This window comes from Littorina saxatilis, linkage group LG7 (genome assembly GCF_037325665.1).
Source record: "Littorina saxatilis isolate snail1 linkage group LG7, US_GU_Lsax_2.0, whole genome shotgun sequence".
Taxonomy (NCBI): Eukaryota; Metazoa; Mollusca; class Gastropoda; order Littorinimorpha; family Littorinidae; genus Littorina; species Littorina saxatilis.
In genome coordinates this window covers 51,254,208-51,275,223 of record NC_090251.1, presented here as the reverse complement: position 1 = coordinate 51,275,223, position 21,016 = coordinate 51,254,208, and the positions used below count along the sequence as shown (strand labels likewise).

Genomic DNA, 21,016 nt, shown 5'->3' with positions numbered 1-21,016 from the left:
TAGCATATGGTAGTGAGCTACCCCCTGGGAGTTACCTCCCATTAGCTACTTCCCATCCCACGCACGTGGCTACTTCATTCCGGCTCAGAGAAAAACCGAAACAAACAGCGGGGCAGGCGGGAGGGACTTCGATATGTGATTCGGGTAAGTATATTAATGAAATGAAAATTTACTTTAGAAATTTTCCATTAAATTACATATTCTTACTCCGAATCACATATATAGCAGATAACATCAACATGGCGGTGGGCAAGAAATAAATCAAACTCACCATCACATTCTGGACAGGAACTGGCCGGCTGCTATAAGGGCAGGTAGACCGCGAGATCCATCCTGTCTGAGTGCAGCCACGTCTCGAAGATAGTAATTAATGAAAATATCTTCTGAGCGCCAGTAAGCCGTCGAGAGCACCTCGTCAAGCCGTTGCGAGCGAAGAACGGCCAAAGACGAAGACCACGCCCTAGTCTCATGGGCTCTGGCCGAGACCAGGGGAAAGGCAGGCTGAGCCCCCCCCCCACTTGTGTGACACCAACTGTAGGCTTGCCGAATAAGGGACGACACCCACCGGGCCAACGTAACTCTTGAAACGTCTTTCTCCCTTGAAGTGAGAAGAGAGATAAACAATAGCTTTTGTGAGGAGGAACGAACCGGCTGAGTCCGAGCCAAATACAGACGTAAGGCCCTAACTGGACAGTTGACCGAATCAGGGTCATCCGGAGCCAACGCGTTGGTCAAGGCCTTGACGCGAACCAACGGAGAGGTCTGCCCCGGAGCCTGATTCTTGGCCAGGAAGTCGGGACGGAAACGAAGAGATACTGAGCCGTCCGACTCGAACAAAATGTCACCTGGCAGACCCGACAGAGCGTGGACCTCGCTACCCCGTCGGGCCGTAGCCAAAAGAACCAGAAAAAGAGTCTTGCGAGTGAGATTGTAGAGACTCGACTCGCTCAAAGGCTCAAATTCCGCGGACCGCAAGAACGCTAAAACAAGGAACAGGTCCCACTTAGGAGCGGGCAAACGAGACCGGACCTCCTTGAGAGCAGCGCCCTTAATGACAGCAGCGATCACCCCCCCCACTTGAACAGATCGGCCGATCTGCTTGAGAGTTGCAGAGATCGCAGAGCGCCGGACCCTCATAGAGGAGACGGAGGCACCCTGCGAAAACATAAACGAGAGGTGGTTGGCGACCTGCATAGAGCGAGGAGCCACTGCAACCACCCCTTTAGCGGAACACCAGGAGGCCCAGGCCCTCCAGTGCGAGGCGTATACGGACGAGGTGGAAGCCCTATGGGAGCTGCCCACCAAGTCCAGCGTCGGAGAAGACGCACCAGAGCGCCTCAGTGAGTCCCGAACAACATCCACACGTGAAGCTTCAGAAGACTGGGCTCCTCGTGTGGAATGCCTGTTCGGGGCTGCACTAATTCCCCTCTTCGCAGAGAGAGAGGAATGGGAGGACCTTGGGCGAGCCGAAGCAGGTCTGGGAACCAGTCCTGCGACGGCCAGAGGGGCGCGACCAGAAGTAGAAGGGCCGGCCCCTCCAGCTCCGCCTTTCGAATTACTCGGCCGAGTAATGGGAAAGGCGGAAAGGCGTACGCCTCCAGACCCGTCCAGGGAATGTCCAGAGCGTTCACTCGCCAAGCCTGAGGGTCCGGGAATGGCGAGACGAACACCGGGAGCCTCTTCGAGAACCTGGTGGCAAACAGGTCGACGAGAGGCTTTGGGACTTGGGTCCAAAGGCGAAGCAGTGCCCCGTGAGTGACTGTCCACTCGGACTGAAGCACCCTGCCGGAGCGACTGAGAGCGTCCGCCAGAGTGTTCAGCCTCCCTGGAAGGTACCTGGCGGAGATCGAGATGCGGTGTTGGTAACACCACCTCAAGACCTCGCAGGTCCTGTCCGAGAGAGACGGGGACCGCGAGCCTCCCTGCTTGTTGATATAAGCTGCCACTGTCGTGTTGTCTGTAAACAGACGAACATGCTTGGCCTGCAGGGAGGGCAGAAACCGGGTGAGAGCTAGAGCTACTGCTTCTAGTTCCAGCCGGTTGATATGCCACTGGCTCTGTTCCACCGACCACAGACCTGACACCGTGTGTAGGTCCGTGTGAGCCCCCCACCCCAGCAAGGACGCGTCCGTGAACAGGTCCAAGTCCGGGGGAGGCAAGGCAATCGGAACCCCTCTGCACACCCACTCCGTGTCCAACCACGGGAGGGTGGTAGACTGGAACCATCCCTGGAGAGGGACGAGGACGTTCCAATCCACCCGAGTCGAGCCCACAAACGGCTTCAGAGCTGCCTGAAAAGGACGCTTGTGTACCCGACCCAGAGGGACCAACAGAGCCATGGATTCCATCTGTCCCAAGATGGAGGCAAGAGAGCGAAGAGGCGCCTGCAGGAGGGGCAAAGTCGAGCGTATCTGAGCTTGGAGCTTGTCCACCCTCTTTTGAGAGGGGCGGACAGTCCAAGCGACCGTGTCGAAGGACATCCCCAAGTAGGTGAACGTCTGCGACGGGGTCAGCTCCGACTTTGACGCGTTGATCGAGAACCCCAACGAGTGGGCTTCCCGAAGAACCGTCTGGGTATGCTGCGTGCAGCCTGCCTGGGACTGGTTCAGAACGAGCCAGTCGTCCAGGTAAACCCGCAGGCGGATACCCTGAGACCTCACCAGAGCGCCCAGCTGTCGGACCACCATGGTAAAAATCCATGGTGCGAGCGACAAACCGAAAGGGAGGGCGCGGAACTGGTAGACCTGCTTGTCCCACCGGAAACGAAGCCATTTCCGGTCGGACGGATGCACCAGGATGTGAAAGTATGCATCTGTCAGGTCTATGGAGGTCGCCCAATCTCCTGGGCGGAGAGAGTCTCTGACCTTGGCGGGCGTCTCCATCTTGAACTTTATCTCTCTCAAGAAAGTATTGAGAAAAGATAAGTCCAAGACCGGACGCCACGCCCCTGAAGCTTTGGGCACGGCGAAAAGGCGCCCGTAAAATCCCAGGGAGCTTTGGTCCAGGACCCTCTCCACTGCCCCCTTCTGCACCAGGGAGGCAACTTCCGTTTGCAGAACGGATCTTGCCTCCTGAGAGCAGGGGGGCTTGAAGCGTGGCGGATGTCGGGAAAGAGGAGCCTTCTCCTCCCGCCATAAGAGACGGAAGCCCGATCTCACAACTCCCACTATCCATTGGCTGTCTACTGAGACCATCCAATGGGTGAGTGCCCGGGAGAGGCCCCCCGCCATCACCAAAGTGGAGGGCGGGGGGGGGGGGTGAGACTGGGGGCGCTTCATTGGGGGTGAGGCTTGCTGTTAGAGCCGCCACGCCCCCTTCCCGACACTGTCTTCTTCTTGCCACCTCGAGAGCTCTGCTGAGCAGGCCTCTTTTGAGCAGGCTTGGGCTTGGAACTCGGCTGAGACTTCCCCTGCTGGGAAGGCTTAGCCTGCTTCGCGCCCTGTAGAGCCATGTCCAGGAACTGAGCGTCCTTGTTGGACTGAATCTCTGCCTGCCGAGCGACAAGCGCCATGTGGCCGAGCAGCGATCCCTCTACAACCGGAGACACACGTAGTGTGTCTCTGGTAGCCTGATCGGCAAACTGAGAGTTGGCAAGAAACAACTCCCTCCTTGTCAAGACCGCATGCGCGTATTGCAAAGAGGAGAGACGAGTCTGTTCCTCATTGACCTTCGCCAGGGCCGTAAGCAGGGAGGAGACATCATCCGCATTTTGCTCCTCACTGAGGGAAAAAGGGACAAGAGAGTCGGTCAACGACCGAGACAGTGCCCGCACCAGCGTCTCGGAGATGGAAGCCAGCTCCAAGAGCTGACGACCGATCTCCTCCAGGGAGATAAGAGTACCCTCCCGCACTGGCACAACCGAGTCAGACTTGACTGGTTTGACAAGCAAAGCCTGCAGCTCCTGCGTCACCGGTAAGATGGCACGCGGGAGAGCAAAGGAAGTGGTGAGGTTGCGGCTACGGACAGGGAAAGCAATCCTCTTCTGTGCAGAATGCACAAAGGAAGAGGACTGCCCTTCATCCGCAAGCCAACCACGAGCCCGTTCCGGAACCGGCCCAAAAGGTGCCAGAAGAGGGAACGGCTCAACCGGAATACCACTGCTCCGTTTGTTCGGGTGCACCAGAACTTGGGACAGGTGGTATGAGACAGACGGAGATTCCACAAACCGGAAGGAGGAAGCGTCATCCTTATCCGGCAGGAAGTCTGCCATAGCTGAAGGCGCCGCCGAAACGGAAGTAGCGGACGTCGCTACACCTTCTGCAAAATACCGCGAAGTCACCTCGGCTGCAGAGTCAAGAATGGACTTGAGCTGAGAGGAAAACACAGTACGGGTGTCTTCGCTGACCACTGACTGCAGTTCAGACTGATCCATCAGCGAAGAACGACCGTAGTCATCAACCACAGTGGCTGAAGGGTACTCTGGATGACCGGAAACCGGAAACCTGTACCCACGAACATCGTCCTGGTTTAAACCCTGCCCAGTAGGGAGAGGGTAAACCGGAACACCGTCCGAGAACGCCGGATGTGGTTGGGCGGAAGTCAAAACCTCAGCAGAGGAAAGAGACGACCGTCCGTGCTGAAGCACCGGAAGTGCAAAAGCATCACGCTGTTGTTCCCTCTCCGCCATCCAAGAGGAAGTGGACGGTAGAGGGACAGCGTGTCCGGCCGAAGCCGGAAATGCAGACACCATAACCGCCGGGGGCGGAAGCGGTGAATGCACGAACTGCGGCCGGAAGCCGTGAAGCCCGTAGGCCAGCTCATGATCCATCCCATCGCGGCTGGCATTGCGAGCAAGCGTGGGGGGACCTATGCTTCCGGCGGGAGCCGGAAGCGCAGTAACCGTAAACGGTCGCCGCTGCTGGCTAACAGAGTCCTGCTCTACAAGAGGAGGCCTGCCGCCAGCCGAAAGCAGGGAGTGACCCTGCGCACACGAACCGTTGCCCGCACGGGGCTGTCCAGGCGCTTCACGAGAGCAAGAGGACCGGTTCAACTTACTTGTAACGTCTCCACCCGAGACAGGAAGTTGAGGAGCGGAAACAGAAGAAACCTTCCCGGAAGAGAGGGACTGAGTGTCCCCCCCCGAAACCGGAACGGCAGCGCTAACTGGAGTAGACGAGCGCTGCATCTCTGTCTGTACCAGAGAGCGAATCTCCGGGATAAGAGTCTGCAAGAGAGAGGACACAAGCGTCCCCTGGTCCGACGCCGACAAAGCAGAGGGCGCAGAAACAACAGTAGAACTAGCACAAACGGAGGTGCTAGAAAGCGGAGGTGAAATAGGCACTGACAAAATTGTGTTGCGTGCAGCGTCTGACACCAATACAACAGGCTTAGAGCTAGAGGACTTGGGCTTAATCTTGCCCTTAATGTCTCCTTTACCCTTACGTTTATCCTGGTCTGCCATGCTGACCAACAACAAACAAGAAACAAGCGAAAAAATTTCACAGAAAAAGTTACTGAAAACGAAAGTCCTAACGGACAGCTAAGCAGTAACTACAGCAAAATAAAAACGAACCAAGCTTGCAACACACAATGCACAAGCGTCAGTGAACACGCCACAAAATACAAGCCAGCAAAGCTAACTGTAAACAAAATGGCGAAAGCACAACAGGTTACTGACGAACAATGTCCAAAGGACAACAGACAGCAACCAACGCACAAGTTCGAAAACAGAAAAATACAGAACGAGCTCACCAAAACAGGCGCCCGCACGGGAGACAAGATGAGTTACGTGGCCGGCAGGTGAACGAAACAGCACAAGGCAGCCACAGTAGCGCACAGAAAATTCAATGACCTCTCACCAGGACAGCTGAAGTCGGAATGAAGTAGCCACGTGCGTGGGATGGGAAGTAGCTAATGGGAGGTAACTCCCAGGGGGTAGCTCACTACCATATGCTAGTTCCAGCTTTTTTGGTGTGGGGTTGCTTCCCTTTAATTACTTTAAAGATGGGTAGCGCTTTCAGTACCTTAGCATACCAGACGGTGTCAACTGCTATATATGTGATTCGGAGTAAGAATATGTAATTTAATATCAGCTTATGCATGACTAGTCCACAAAGTGGCAAATGTGAAGGACTCAAGGTCTGACTTTTGTGCTCTTTCAAAAAACATTCAAATTCGGGGATCGACTCAACAGAAATTGAGCAGTAGCCAAACTAACTTGATTTAAGCCCTCCATATTGCTACATCCACCACATGCAAACAACAAAAACACTGACATTTTGATTTTGCGTTTTTGAGCTCTTTGAACAGTTTTCCCCAAGGACTGATGCCTTACCCCTAGACCCCTCAATAAGCTTCTTCCTGGCTGGGCCAGAGTACGGGTCAGTCCTGAGGAGTTCTGAAGCGTCCAGCAGCAGTAGGGAGGACTCCTCTACCCTGGTCAGAGCAGGGGGCATGTCCTGCTTCAGGATCTGGTCATCGCTGCTGTTGACCGTCTCGTAGCCAACCTGCAACCAAACAAGTTGGTTCTTAAATGGTTTTTTTCAGAAATGAGAAAAGAAAGTCATCAAAGTTTTAAACAGGAGGAAACAAGGTTTGCCACATCTTACACAACACACAATTTAGAAAATATGTTCAGTTTTCCTTTAACTAAAGTTAAACCTGATAAAACTTAAAGAGAAGAAGGGAAAATGATTTGCACATGAGGAGTGTCGCCTACAGCACTTTTGTTGTTGTTTGGTTTTGGTTCTAGTTGACTCTATCTAGGGCGAGGGCTGGATGTAAAAAAGAATAATTATATTCTATTACCCTCTATAATATAAATGTTGTCTTGTCTTGTTCAACTTAAAGACGTAACATCCACAGGATTGACAGATGTACAGTTATTGTGTTGTAACTGCACCATAACCATGCACGAACCGAAAGTTGGTGCCACCCAAACTTGAAAGAACCACTCGCAGGGTCCAATTCGTTAAATTCACAACAAATCTCAATTTCAACCAATCCAACACCGCGACTGGCTCCCGACCGGGTGGTAACTTTCTCGTGTCTTCGGCCCAGGGCACATAAACTAATCTGCAGCTGTAAGAATACTGACCCGCACGAGGTTGTCAACAGCGGCCTTGACGGCACGGACCGGCGTGGCCAGGTCGGGCATTGCGTTGCCATCTTCTGCTTCTTCATGGAGGATCACCAGCCTAGACACCTGCAACCATACAATATGACACAATCAGGACATGATTAATGACTCTTCTTCTTCTCTTCTTCTTCGTTCATGGGCTTAGACTCCCACGTTCACTCATGTTTTTAGCACGAGTGGATTTTTACGTGTATGACCGTTTTTTACCCCGCCATTCAGGCAGCCATACGCCGATTTCGGGGGAGGCATGCTGGGTATTTTCGTGTTTCTATAACCCACCGAACTCTGACATGGATTACAGGATCTTTTCCGTGCGCACTTGGTCTTGTGCTTGCGTGTACACACGAAGGGGGTTAAGACACTAGCAGGTCTGTACATAAGTTGACCTGGGAGATAAAAATCTCCACTCTTAACCCACCAGGCGGCAGCGACCGGGATTCGAACGCACGACCTCCCGATTAGGAGGCCGACGTCTTACCACCAAGCCACTGCGCCCGTCGATTAATGACTCAAATTACCATTGTCAAGAAAGGTTTGGGACATAAAAATGCCCTGACTATTAACTGATTTGTGTCAGTCAATGCAAAACAAAACCTTTTATGCACATTGATATGGCCAACACAAAAAACAAATGGCACTCAAAACATGCAATATTTATGAAATTGTTTGTTATGAGCATGAATGAGATACAGATCAGAAAGGGGTGAGGGGAGAGAGGGGTGAGGGGAGAGAGGGGTGAGGAGAGACAGACAGAGGAAGGCAACTAATTGTGTAAAATCTGTAAACAGTGAGACAGAGAGAGAGATAGGGGTCAGAAAGAGGGGGGAGGGGGGGGGGGGGTGAGGGAAAAAGAGAGAACAGTGGAGAGATACAGAGAGACAAGACTAGTATTGAGTCATAAGAAGGCAAGTGACTAAATACCTGATGCAATAAATCCCATAAATACTGAATGGTATGATTGTAACACTGATAGTAACGATGAACAAGCCTAAAACAAAACAAAACAAGTCGCGTAAGGCGAAAATACAATATTTAGTCAAGTAGCTGTCGAACTCACTGAATGAAAGTGAACGCAATGCCATTTTTCAGCAAGACCGTATACTCGTAGCATCGTCAGTCCACCGCTCATGGCAAAGGCAGTGAAATTGACAAGAAGAGCGGGGTAGTACTTGCGCTAAGAAGGATAGCACGCTTTTCTGTACCTCTCTTTGTTTTAACTTTCTGAGCGTGTTTTTAATCCAAACATATCATATCTATATGTTTTTGGAATCAGGAACCGACAAGGAATAAGATGAAAGTGTTTTTAAATTGATTTGGACAATTTAATTTTGATAATAATTTTTATATATATTTAATTTTCAGAGCTTGTTTTTAATCCGAATATAACATATTTATATGTTTTTGGAATCAGCAAATGATGGAGAATAAGATAAACGTAAATTTGGATCGTTTTATAAATTTTTATTTTTTTTTACAATTTTCAGATTTTTAATGACCAAAGTCATTAATTAATTTTTAAGCCACCAAGCTGAAATGCAATACCGAACCCCGGGCTTCGTCGAAGATTACTTGACCAAAATTTCAACCAATTTGGTTGAAAAATGAGGGCGTGACAGTGCCGCCTCAACTTTCACGAAAAGCCGGATATGACGTCATCAAAGACATTTATCAAAAAAATGAAAAAAACGTATGGGGATTTTATACCCAGGAACTCTCATGTCAAATTTCATAAAGATCGGTCCAGTAGTTTAGTCTGAATCGCTCTACACACACACACAGACACACACACACACACACACACACACACACATACACCACGACCCTCGTCTCGATTCCCCCCTCTACGTTAAAATATTTAGTCAAAACTTGACTAAATATAAAAAGACAACAAAGCTGTCTTTTCAGATAACTAAGGGATGGAGGATCTAGAGGGTTGAATGACTGCACAAGACAGCCTGTGTGCCGAGGTATGAAGGACACTGCTATGCAGACATGATGTATGCTTCATTGCTTGTAAGTTGAACAGTGGAACCCTTTTTTAAGACCCCCCCACTTAAGACTTCGACCCTTTTAAGACCTTAGGCCCAAAAAAAATAGGTGTGGTTACGGTAACATAGCCAAAAAAAATAGGGTAGGAAGGTTAGGCAATCACTTTTTTTTTTTTCTAATGTGTACAAATTAAACCTACTAACAGGGAAATAAGTGTGCGACTCGGGCGCTTTCGCTTTCATTGCGTTTTCTGCACTCGTTTACTTGGTTTTTAAAAAAAAAAAATTGACAAATGTAATAAAAAGTTATAGGGTCGACCCCAAAAAATAGGGTAGGTCGGGTTACCATAACCACACCTATTTTTTTTTTTAGGCCTTACTGTTTGAGATGTTCTGTTCATAACCTTTGTAAATTTACCATTTTAAGACTCCCTCCTTTTTAAGACCTGATTTTCTCAGATTTGTGGTGGTCCTAAAACTGGGGAGTTCCCCTGTATACCTAGCTACACACACACATCTGTCTACTATCTGCAAGCTCCTGACACTGGGCATCACTGTATACGCCCACATGCTTTATATCATACTTATAGCAGCATAGCCTTTCATTCTGACTCTGAGGGCATCATAAACTGTGGGTGTGTCCTGGAAGGGGTCAAACATGTGTTTCCATCTAACTCACTCCCTCTGTTGTAACCATGACTGAACGCAGGGAGGAAATGACACCAGAGAAACACTGTGATTCTTGTCACAATAACTGCTTAGGTCAACAACAACAAATGTCTGATAAGGATAACATTTTACATACATATGTCCAGTGACTGTCTTTCACTTCATAGAAATTCGAGTTGCTTTCTCTCTGGGGAAAGTGAGCTGCCACACAGTATGACGCCAACCATTTCTTTCTTCTTTTTCCTGCATGCGTGTATTCATGTTTCAAATCCCTGAGACTTTCGCTGTGAATATGGGTTCTTTATCGTGGGCATGCGTGCACACAAGGGTGTTTGGACACCGAGGATTAAACAATACCCATTATTTAAAAAAGGGTCCTAAGCAGTTTTTAATTGTCAGTTTTATTCTTGTATCGACCGCACATTCTTCATGTCCATTGGTATGGAGGGGGCAATGTCGCATAGTATGTCATTCTCATTGTCAACCTACATTTTGTTCAGAGTGATAAAATTAGTGTTCAGGGTTGGCAGAAAAAATAATAGGGAGTCTGGTTACATTAATCCAACTTTTTTGTTTGTTAGATCTATGTCCCACAGATGTCAATGTCAACCTACATTTTTTTCAGAGTGGTGAAAAGTGTTAAGATCGGCAGAAAACAGTGGGGTAACATTAACCCAACTATTTTGTTTGTTTGGCCTTACAGTGACAAGGAGACCGGACAGTGACAGCCAGACTAGAAGAGCAGACAGACAATAGGATGCATTGTGAGGCTCGATTACCTAGGATTGTTAGGCATGTCGCCTATCTTAAGTGCAATCGCAGTCCATGCCCTCCCTTTCCCTTTCTGAACAGCTGACTGTACTGTTCTGGGTTTTCTTTTGGGTTTCAAACAGGCTGGGGATGGTGTTGAGAAGAAAAATGCAAAATAACAGGTGCACGTTTCTTAGCTGTTATTAGGTGGGTGTGAGGGAGAAAAACAAATAAACTGGTGCAGGAATTTCTTAGCTGTTGTGAGTCATCGTTTTTCTTCAAATCTGGTATGCCAGCTATGACTGAGCACACCTGCTAGTGTTATCATACCATGGAGTTTACCAGACAGGGTTTGAATGATATGGCAGCAGCACTGCGGGATAGCGGGGATGGCAAGGGTGGGAGAGAAATAGAACTAGAAGAACACACCGCAATTTAAATTAAGACTCCAGCCAAATTGCAAGGCCTTGGGTTTTTTCTCAGAGTAATAAGCTCTGTAACTTTACTTGTGTTTCCAGACTTGTTTTTCTCAGACTTGTGCAGGTCTTATAAGGGGGGTTCCAAGGTACACAGGTGGGTGGTGAGGATAGCCTTTCAAAAACACAGCTTTACATACAATTATGTTTGATGGGAGGACTCTCTCTCTCCTCTCTCTCTCTCCTCTCTCTCTCTCTCTCTCTCTCTCTCTCTCTCCTCTCTCTCATATCTCTCTCTCTCCCCTCTCTCTTCCTCTCTCTCCTCTCTCTCTCTGTCTCTCCTCTCTCTCTCTCTCCTCTCTCTCTCTCCTCTCTCTCTCTCTCTCTGTCTCTCTCCATCTCTGTCTCTCTCTCTCTGTCTCGCTCTCCTCTCTCTCTCTCCCTCTCCTCTCTCTCCCTCTCGCTCTCTCTCTCTCTCTCTGTCTCTCGCTCTCCTCTCTCTCCCTCTCCTCTCTCTCTCCTCTCTCTCTCTCTCCTGTCTCTCTCTCTCTCCTCTTCTCTCTCTCTCCTCTCTCTCTCTCCTCCTCTCCTCTCTCTCTCTCTCCTCTCTCTCTCTCTACCTCTCTCTCTCTCTCTCTCTCTACTCTCTCTCTCTCTCTCTGTGTCTGCTAAACTACACTGGAACCTCCTTTTAACAACCTCAATGTGAGAAAATTAGGTCTTAAAAAAAAAGGGAGTCAGAGTCTTCATTAAAACAGAGGTAAATTTACAAGGATTCTTAACAGAAAACCTGAAGAAGCAAGGTCCAGAGGGGTGTAGGTGCATGTCTTAAATCAGGGAGTCTTAAAAAGCGGGTTCCACTGTTCACAGCAGGACACACAGGCAACTCTTCAAACCTGAAACTGGAGAAAAACAGGAAAGACTAGCTAGTAGCTGAGTACATGTAGTTGAGAAAATAAGACACCAGATCAAGGAAGGGTTGGTCTTCCTGTTATTGCTACTGTATAAGGAATCAAATTTCTTGGGGGGATTTTGTATTCTAGCACAATGCATGACTGTCACAGTGTCAGTGTCACACACACAAATTAACCCTGGGCCAAAAACCCACATGACTCATTCAGGATAATATAGTACATTATTGCAGAAATATCCATGCAATACTCTGACGCTAATCTTCAAGTTGTAACTGTAAGCATACAGTATTCACTTTGCTCCACTTCTTCAATGGTGACTAACCCTACAATGAAATTCCACAGCCACCCACCCACCCCCCCCCCCCCCCACCCTCCCCTCTCCCCACCCCCCATCTCTATACAAAATACACACAGAACTGCGCGTCGCCAAGCCTATAGATATGTCACACTAAACTACATAAAACCTAATTCAGTCACTAAAACTCTAGTTTAAAGATCGTCTATTTTATGTCGAGTTATTCTATCACAACTACTGATCTGGTAGTAGTGATCAAGACCTCGTTTTCACCCCTGTCTGAGCGAACAACAAAGAAGAAGACCTGACATTTTCACTTTTCCTTTATAAAGTCTGTACATTCACCTCTGTTTTACGAATACCACTCTCTCTTTAAACACCAAATTTTCTATGATTTTGGAAGGTCATAAAACAGATGTGGCACTGTACTGACCTTGTTTCATCATATATTTACAGTGGAACCTCCCTTTTAAGACTTTCAAAAATCGGAGAAAATCAGGTCTTCAAAAGGAGGGAGTCTTAAAATGGGGGGTCTTAAAGCGGGGGTTCCACTGTATATGTTTTCATGTATATTACTCATAAGATAAGAATGTATTAATCTTAGACTCCACCTGCACTAGGGTAGTCCTTGCCTAACTGGCAGTAAAAATGCCAGCTGAATTACTAATCCACTTCTTTTTCAGATATGAAATTAGCACGCACTCCTGTTTCAACTCTACAGACCTGCTCTTTGCAGCCACAATCATTAATCTCTAAATTGGTTTAGGGTTAGGGTAAGTAAATTACACACGAGGGACATACTGACACATACATTTATCCTCCAACTTTTAAAGACATAGAATAAACCTCCTCAAACACACATGTAATGCTGTATACAGATGTGTGTGCATACACACCCTCACACACACCTCAACTCACACTGACACACACTGACACACATAAAATGATGAATTTATCCTTCAAGTTCAACTAAAACACATGGCCTGTAGATTAAACCTCCCCAAACACACCAAGACACACACACCTCAACCCAAACTGACACACAAAAATGTATCCTTCAAGTTTAAACTAAAAACACACAAATTAAACCTCCCCAAACACACAGTGACAACTGACACACACACACACACACACATATTTGTTGACTCATCAGCACCTAAACCAGGAAATTCTTACACACAACTGTGCCAGCCAGCCCCTTTACCTGGAAGAGGCACTGACTATGCAATTTACTTCACCCCAGGCTGGATTATTCACCTGCTGATGCTAGACTTCTGACAGTAAACTAAAAGGTTTAGAACATAGGCACCTGACACAAAATGTGTATAAAAGTTGTACTCTCTCCAATAAGAATCAAAAAACCAGATCGACTGCTAAGTTGCACAATTCCAACAACAACAAAACAAGAATTGTAGGTTTTTGGATTCTCCATTTAGAATTTCGAGGGGGGAGGAGGGCTAAGTTACCAGGCATTTGTTGGGGGTCGTCTAGAGTAGAATGCTTACAGTGTTACACCTTAGTTCCTCAAATATGGTTTTACCAATATATATACTGGGAAAAAGAAGGCGGGGGGGGGGGGGGGGGGGGAGAGCGGAGAGGGTCCTGATAGTCTTGCAAATTTCTACTTTTTCATCATCCTACGAATACTTTTGGATGTTTCCCTTTCAGTTTTTGCACAGTTGGGTTTTTTTTTTTTTTGTACAAACAGCTGAGACAGCATTAAAACTTCTGGTGCCTGTTCCTACCTCTGAGACTGAGCGGCAGGGTTACCCAGCCAGGCAGAGATGTTGGCACACCTAAAGGGATGCCAGAGCGCTTAGACCGACATGTGTTACGTGTGCTGTTGTGCTCTGTGCGTGGGTAGCCTTCACAATACGTTCCCCCCCCCCCCCCCCCTTTTAAAGGTGTTCGTCTACATTTTTGCTTTTTTTCAATAAACTTATGGTTAGATTTTGATAAAAAGTTAAGTCAGATGATGAAAGAACCATAGAGAAAAAAGTTATAGAAAAAAACATATATAATATGTAAAAAAAAGTTTTTATTTTTGGGTAGTGTCTCAGACACTTCCAATATTTTGTTTTCTCTTTGCTGAGAACATGTGCTTTGCCTAAAAATATCGACCAATCAAATTTATGTCTCTATGCTGACAGTCACGCCTACACATTCACAGCAACAGTTTGACACTGGATATTGGAGCGCTGTCCACGATTTTTTTTAAACAAACAAAATGCACGGTGAGTTTTGCCCTCGGCATTTCCCTAATAAGGATATTCTACTATGCTGGAATACTACAATGAATTTTCAAACGGATACCCTTGCTTCGTTCTTCTTGATCGAAGGGGGGTGTATTTTTGATATAATTTGTAGGGAATAGACTCAGCATTTTAATAGTCAAATGTCTATAAAAATGTAGACAAGGACCTTCAAGACTACCTCCCTAGTAAGACCCTGTTTTCTCAGACTTTCTGTTCATACCCTCTGTAAATGTACCCCCCATTTTAACTTTAACCCCTCTTTTTTAAAGACCTGATTATCTGGTAAGACCTTGTTTTCTCTGACTTTCTGTTCATACCCTCTGTAAATGTACCCCCCATTTTAACTTTAAGACCCCCTGTTTTTTTAAAACCTGATTATCTGGTAAGACCCTGTTTTCTCAGACTTTCTGTTCATACCCTCTGTAAATGTACCCCCCATTTTAACTTTAACCCCTCTTTTTTAAAGACCTGATTATCTGGTAAGACCTTGTTTTCTCTGACTTTCTGTTCATACCCTCTGTAAATGTACCCCCCATTTTAACTTTAAGACCCCCTGTTTTTTAAAGAGCTATCTCGTAAGACCTTGTTTTCTCAGACTTTCTTTTCATACCCTCTGTAAATCACTAAATGTACCCCCCATTTTAACTTTAAGACCCCCTGTTTTTTTAAGACCTGATTATCTCAGATTATGGAGGTCTTGAAGGGGGAGGGGGGGTTCCACTGTACAACAGGTTGCGCTCTGTCTGCTCCTGATAGAGATGATGTACCCCCAGTGATGTGACGATGAGTGGGTGGTGTGTGGGATAAGGATAAAAGGATAACTTCTGTTCAGACTGTGAGTGTGAGGCACAATAAGAAAAAAAGGCGGGGGTGGTGGTAGTGGGGGTGGTGGTAGTGGGCGGAGAGGTAATCCTATGAGTCTATGACTCAGAAAAATTGGGTTGGTTTGATGGAAGAAATTGTGTGTGTTTGGTGGAAGAAATTGTGTGTGTGTGTGTGTGTGTGTGTGTGTGTGTGTGTTTGATGGAAGAAATTGTGTGTGTTTGTGTGACGTGTGTGTTAATGCCTATTTTTTCTGCCTTTCTTCCCCCAAACCTAGAGAGAAAACTCATTTAAGATGAGTCAGCGGCGCCTCATAAACTGCAGTGCATGGGATGGGGAACGTTTTTTCAGCATCATTAACACAGAATGAATCATTCAGTGAGTGTGGATTATCAATCTAATTAGCCTGTACACTGATAAATCAGAGTACAGAATACTCCTCCAAAGGTATGAATAATTTCTATTCACACAAAAATTAACAAGTAAAACTGAAAGGCTGGGGGTTTTGCTTTTTAACTTGTATTTCCCTCAAATGCTTCAAAACTCAAAGCTGAGCAAACATGCTGCATTGTATCATTTGCACCTAAATAACAAATCGCAGAAAGTGGTTTGATCAGTAAGTGCAACTTGTAACATTTTGCAAATAAAACACTGAAAGAATCTGTCCCCAATTAAATTTAAGCCTCTCCCAAATCACAGAAAGTGACTACAGCAACAATAAGTACAAGTTCTGCTTTTAACAAATGAAAGGTTCTTCCAAACTAGTATTGTAGAACTACAAGTACTAGTTGTACAAGTACAAGTCGTAAACATCACTGGCAAGGACCTTTTCCTTACAACTTCAAGCCGTTTCCACTTTAACCTCTGACCCTTTGTGATGGGAAGAGTAACTAACAGTGGCTGTTGACAGTTGGTCAACTTGGTGTGAGAAGACAAACTGGTTGTGTAGAACAAACATCCTCACCATCCTAAATCTACACATGTAGGTCATAAGACCTCTTCAACTTCAAGGCATTTAAAAGTCCCCCCCCCTCTCCCTCTCTCTCTCTCTGTCTCTCTCTCTCTCTCTCTCTCTCTCTCTTTCTGAGTCTATCTCTCTCTCGCTCTCTCTCTCTCTCTCTCTCTCTCTCTCTCTCTCTCTCTCTCTCTTTCTGAGTCTCTCTCTTTCTGAGTCTCTCTCTCTCTCTCTCTCTATCTCTCTCTCTCTCTCTCTGTCTCTCTCTCTCTCTCTCTCTCTCTCTCTCTCTCTCTCTTTCTGAGTCTCTCCCCTTCACATCTTTCCTCTCTTTCTTGTTGATACTTCCTTGAGCTGAAATACCTAAGAAATCACACATTTTCCCAAATTAAAATGTGTGAATCCTGTCTGCTGTGATAGCCAAGATCAAAATAACATTTGAAATCGCCAAGATTTATAAATAAAATAATGTCTTTTTAATCAGTTCCTTATTTTGATTTATATCAGTAATTAAAACAAATTACAATTGTGCTGCACTTGTGTATTCATAGCCTGATGAAAAACAGAAAACAATTTGTGGTAAAGCACACTGTGGTTTGGCAGAGCTAATGGGTTCTAGTTCTACTCTGCTCTATTCAAAACAACCATGATTAGGCCAAGAAAAAAATTGAATGTTTCAGATTTCCTGACGGACAGTACTTTTTCCTCCTGACCCAATAACTTTTTTTGACCCTTCGAAACAAAATCTTAACAAAATGACAAAACTCGATTTCGCAGGCTCAGTATAGAACTAGAAGGAAAGTTACTCTTCTCAAATATCTAGGGGACAGGGATTGCATGATTTGTGGCTATTAAAAAGCCACTTGCGCTTGTGTTAATGTTAATAAAACAAAAATGTAATGACAATCAAAAACAACAACTAACTGACCCAGTCCACCTAGTGACCTACAGACCGTAATTATTTTGGCCTTGTCATCGGAAAAAAAATCTTCTCTTTTGCCTTGAAAATAAAATCCAATAATAAAAACTTCAAAACACTGATCCTAGCATCTCAGTAGCTTTTGGCACATTTTATGACACTTCAAGAATATTTTATATATTTTTGCTGTGTCACAGAGTAACTGTGTGTTTAACCCACAATTTGCACTTCACTGGAAAGGTTATCAACATCATTCATACATCCTGTCTATTAAATGCAGTACATTACAATTAGCTATAGCTGGCCTCATTACTGCAAACAATTTCCCCACTGTTTAGGTCTTTCCTTGCACCAAGTAGAGACTCTGCTGTAACTTTGGTAGTTCCTTCCACCTCCCACGTAAACACAAGACAACATTACAGTACGCAGGACTTCTTTCTAATTCCCTTCTAGTTGTAGCATAATGCATAGGAAGAAATCCTCCTAACAAGTTGCAGAAATGTAACTACTAACTGATCCTATTTTGCGATACGGATCCTAATCCTATACATTTTCTTCAATCATAAAACAACAGAGCAGCAACACTATGACAGAAGAGAAACTTTGGGCTTGGCAATACTCTGGATCAGTAGATGTGTTGCAAAGTTTAGTCTTTGTAAAAAACATAATTGTTTCTTTCAATCTGGTGGTGGTTGGCATAAGGGGGTATGTGACCATAACCATAACATTTTTGTTGATGGCCTAACTTTACTGTACCTGTCATATAACACTCACAGCAGTCTTGGGACAATTTTAGGTGCAGTGTCCCTTAGGGGCGTTACATCATTTTACAGGACAAATGGGCTGAATTAATTTATGCAATCACGGCAAGGCAATTCGGGGCATGTGATACGATGTGAAGCCCAAGCTGGGTATGGTGATGACTAATAACAAGAAAAAAATTAAAGAAACAAAAGGGCAGGGGAGCAAGCCCTTTATTTGAATTTTGAATAACACCCTGTCATCAAAGTCACGCTGTACACTACAAAGTTTCACTCTATCAGTGTTGCTCTCAGGCAAGCTTCAGTCTCCGATGCATACTTTGATTTAATTAGTTATTACTATACTTGTGATGTGTTTTTGAGCAAATCGTGCCGTGTGTGGATAGATTACAGTGGATTCCCCAGAGTCTTCAAATCATCCAAAACCAACGGACAGAGCAAAAGTATCCCTTCAACTTCAACAGATTCGGACTGATCTACAAACAAACCAGCTTTTTAGAAATTCCCCTATATTTCCCCCCCCCCCCCCACACACACACACACACACACTTTTATAGTCACCATTAAGTTGAATTTCTTGGTGGGCACCTTTTTTGGTAAAGGCTGTTGTTATTGTTGTTAATGTTACAGTGGAACCCCCCTTTTAACTTATTTAAGACCTTCAAAAATCTGAGAAAATCGGGTCTTCAAAAGGAAGAAGTCACAAGGTAAATGAACACTAACAGTAACAGAGGTCATGAACAGAAAATCTGAAAAAGCAAAGTCTCAAAAGGGAGGAAATCTGAAATGAGGGGGGGGGGGGGGGGGGGGGGTCCACTGTACTGAGAAAACATCTTTCTGCTGAGTAAAAGAACAGTGTATAAACCTGTCATGGGATTTACACTGGCTATAATTCCCCTTGTTTATCCTCCATAATCATTTCAAGTGTTATGTTTTACGTGGCTTTCCTTGTACTGACTAGGAGTAGGACTACAGGAGCAGTAGCCTTGTACTAAGTTGTAGGTCTCCAGAAATGCCGTAATAGAGACGGTAGAGAGAGAGAGAAGAAAATAATCTGCACCGAGTCTGCAGGTGCTCGCGCATACATACATGTATTAATGTAAGTCAGTGATGAAATGAAATGGTCAAGAAAAATATTTCCAGCAAGCAGAGCAGCATTACATGTTGTCTACGACTTTGATATTGAATCTCCGGTTAGCCGGTATAAGTTGACTCATTCCAGACCGACAGAAGTCGACTACTGATCACAAAAATGATCGTCTGCTGCTGTTGCTCTAAAATATCAATACATTTTTAACACAGACTAAAAGGAGTACATAATTGGGTAAATGCGAGGTCTGATCAGATGAAAAGATCCCATACAAGATTGAAGCAGACGAGAAAACTGTAGCCTATCAGAAACAAATTTGGGCATTTCTCCTGGAGGTCTTCTGTCTATTCAACACACACCAGCGGCACCTGACGAAGTTGACACAGATACACACTTACCTGCTGGGCCACTGGCTCCAAAATACTCTCGATCGTCTTCGTATGGAAGACAGGCATTTTGCAGGCACTCTTGTAATCCAAAATATGCGTTAGATTTTTAGAAAACTGGACGTCACTGTGCAATCTAGCACTCTCAACCTCGATGGCAGTGACCTAGGTCACTGAATGAACCAACAGAGCCAGCATCTATTGTGTTAGTTTCGTACAGAAAAGCCAAAGCATCTGCATGCTAGTTTTGTTTCAAGTACCATTTTAAAAACGTGTAATGGGACTTTACGTTTTGTTTTAAATTAGATAGAGTGTTCGTTTGTTTTGAATTCGTTGACAGGTGGCTTCAAATAAAAGCCCCTATTCAAAGGTCACATTTGCCAGCATGCCATATAAGGGAACAGCTACTCTCAAACTTAAACCGTGGTGGCCGAATGGTTAAAGCACCAACTTTTAAAGCAGCGCTATCGGAAAAAAGATGATACTGGGCCTTACTTGTTTTTATTGGTGGAAAAATTTCAAACTAACTGAACAACTACAATTCTCCCACACCTCAATATTTGTTTGCGTGAGGTATTTAAAAACTTTCTGAATGAAATTATTTCTTGGTGAATCACTATGAAACTCACTGTGTTTGCAGGTAAACAATATCAACTGTAAGACACATGAGAACGCACTGCGGACTATACAGAAAATCAGTCATGGCCAGTATGTCAGATTTTTCATCAAGTATGCAAAAAGAAAAAGAAAAATTAATTAACACTCAGAAAGAAGCCAAAAACTGCAAAATGGTAGACTGAATGCATCCTCTCCCTGTCCTCCTGCAGTTTAAATGCAACAGTTCCTGTTACCTTCTTCTTCTTCTTCGTTCATAGGCTTAGACTCCCACGTTCACTCAAGTGGATTTTTACGTGTTGGTGTATGACCGTTTTTACCCCGCCATCATTTTTCTGGCAGCATATACGCCGATTTCGGGGGAGGCATGCTGGGTATTTACGTGTTTCTATAACCCACCGAACTCTGACATGGATTACAGGATTTTTTCCGTGCGCACTTGGTCCGTTGTGCTTGCGTGTACACACGAAGGGGGTAATTAAGTCACCAGGGGCGGACGAGGGGGGGGGGGGGGGTGCACAGGGTGCAGGTGCACCCCCCCTCCAGCAAAAAAAAAAAAAAAAAAAATTGGTAAAGCTGATTCTATGACCATTTCTAAGTTCATAATTTTGTTTGTCAAATATGTCTGAGTCCAGTGGAACCAACCACCACAGGCATAATATGATATCCAGTTTAGATACTTGTATGTATCCGCTCTCTCTCTTTCTCTCTCTTGCTTGTTCAAATGTATTTCATTGTGTATTTAATATTATGTTTTGTGTGTGTTTGTTTGAATGTTTGATTATTTGTGCATTTGTTTGTTTGTTGTGCATTTGAGTGTATCGTCAGAGACATAACATTTATATATTGTATAATCATTAGATATAGTCCAGGCCTCTTGTGAGCGAGGGCTGAATGTAAAACAAGTACAATGTGCTTATATCATATGCATTACATTAGCTTTATTAATAAAATCATTTCTGAATATTACTGGTTAGTGTTACTGTTAGTGCGTTTTTTCTGTTATCACACTATTGGGTGTGCACGTTAAAGATCCCACGATTGACAAAAGGGTCTTTCCTGGCAAAATTGCTTAGGCACAGTTAATAATTGTCTATCTATAC

The 21,016-nt window shown here is 45.2% G+C and overlaps 1 protein-coding gene across 5 annotated transcripts in view; it reads right to left on the bottom strand.

The window, feature by feature from the left end:
* The window catches only part of LOC138971757 (vinculin-like), a 68,610-nt gene extending 49,079 nt beyond the window's left edge, over positions 1–19,531 (bottom strand). For 2 of the 5 annotated variants that reach the window (XM_070344554.1, XM_070344553.1), the window contains exons 1-3: positions 19,311–19,526; positions 7,037–7,144; positions 6,275–6,446 (exon numbers count right to left, since the gene is read on the bottom strand). In XM_070344554.1, coding sequence (XP_070200655.1) covers positions 6,275–6,446; positions 7,037–7,144; positions 19,311–19,367 — 337 coding nt within the window. In that variant the 5' untranslated portion in view covers positions 19,368–19,526. Of the gene's footprint in view, positions 1–6,274; positions 6,447–7,036; positions 7,145–19,310 lie in introns of all 5 variants that reach the window. The other 3 variants (XM_070344556.1, XM_070344557.1, XM_070344555.1) reach the window with 3 other exon arrangements.
* Between the last annotated feature and the right edge of the window lie 1,485 nt (positions 19,532–21,016).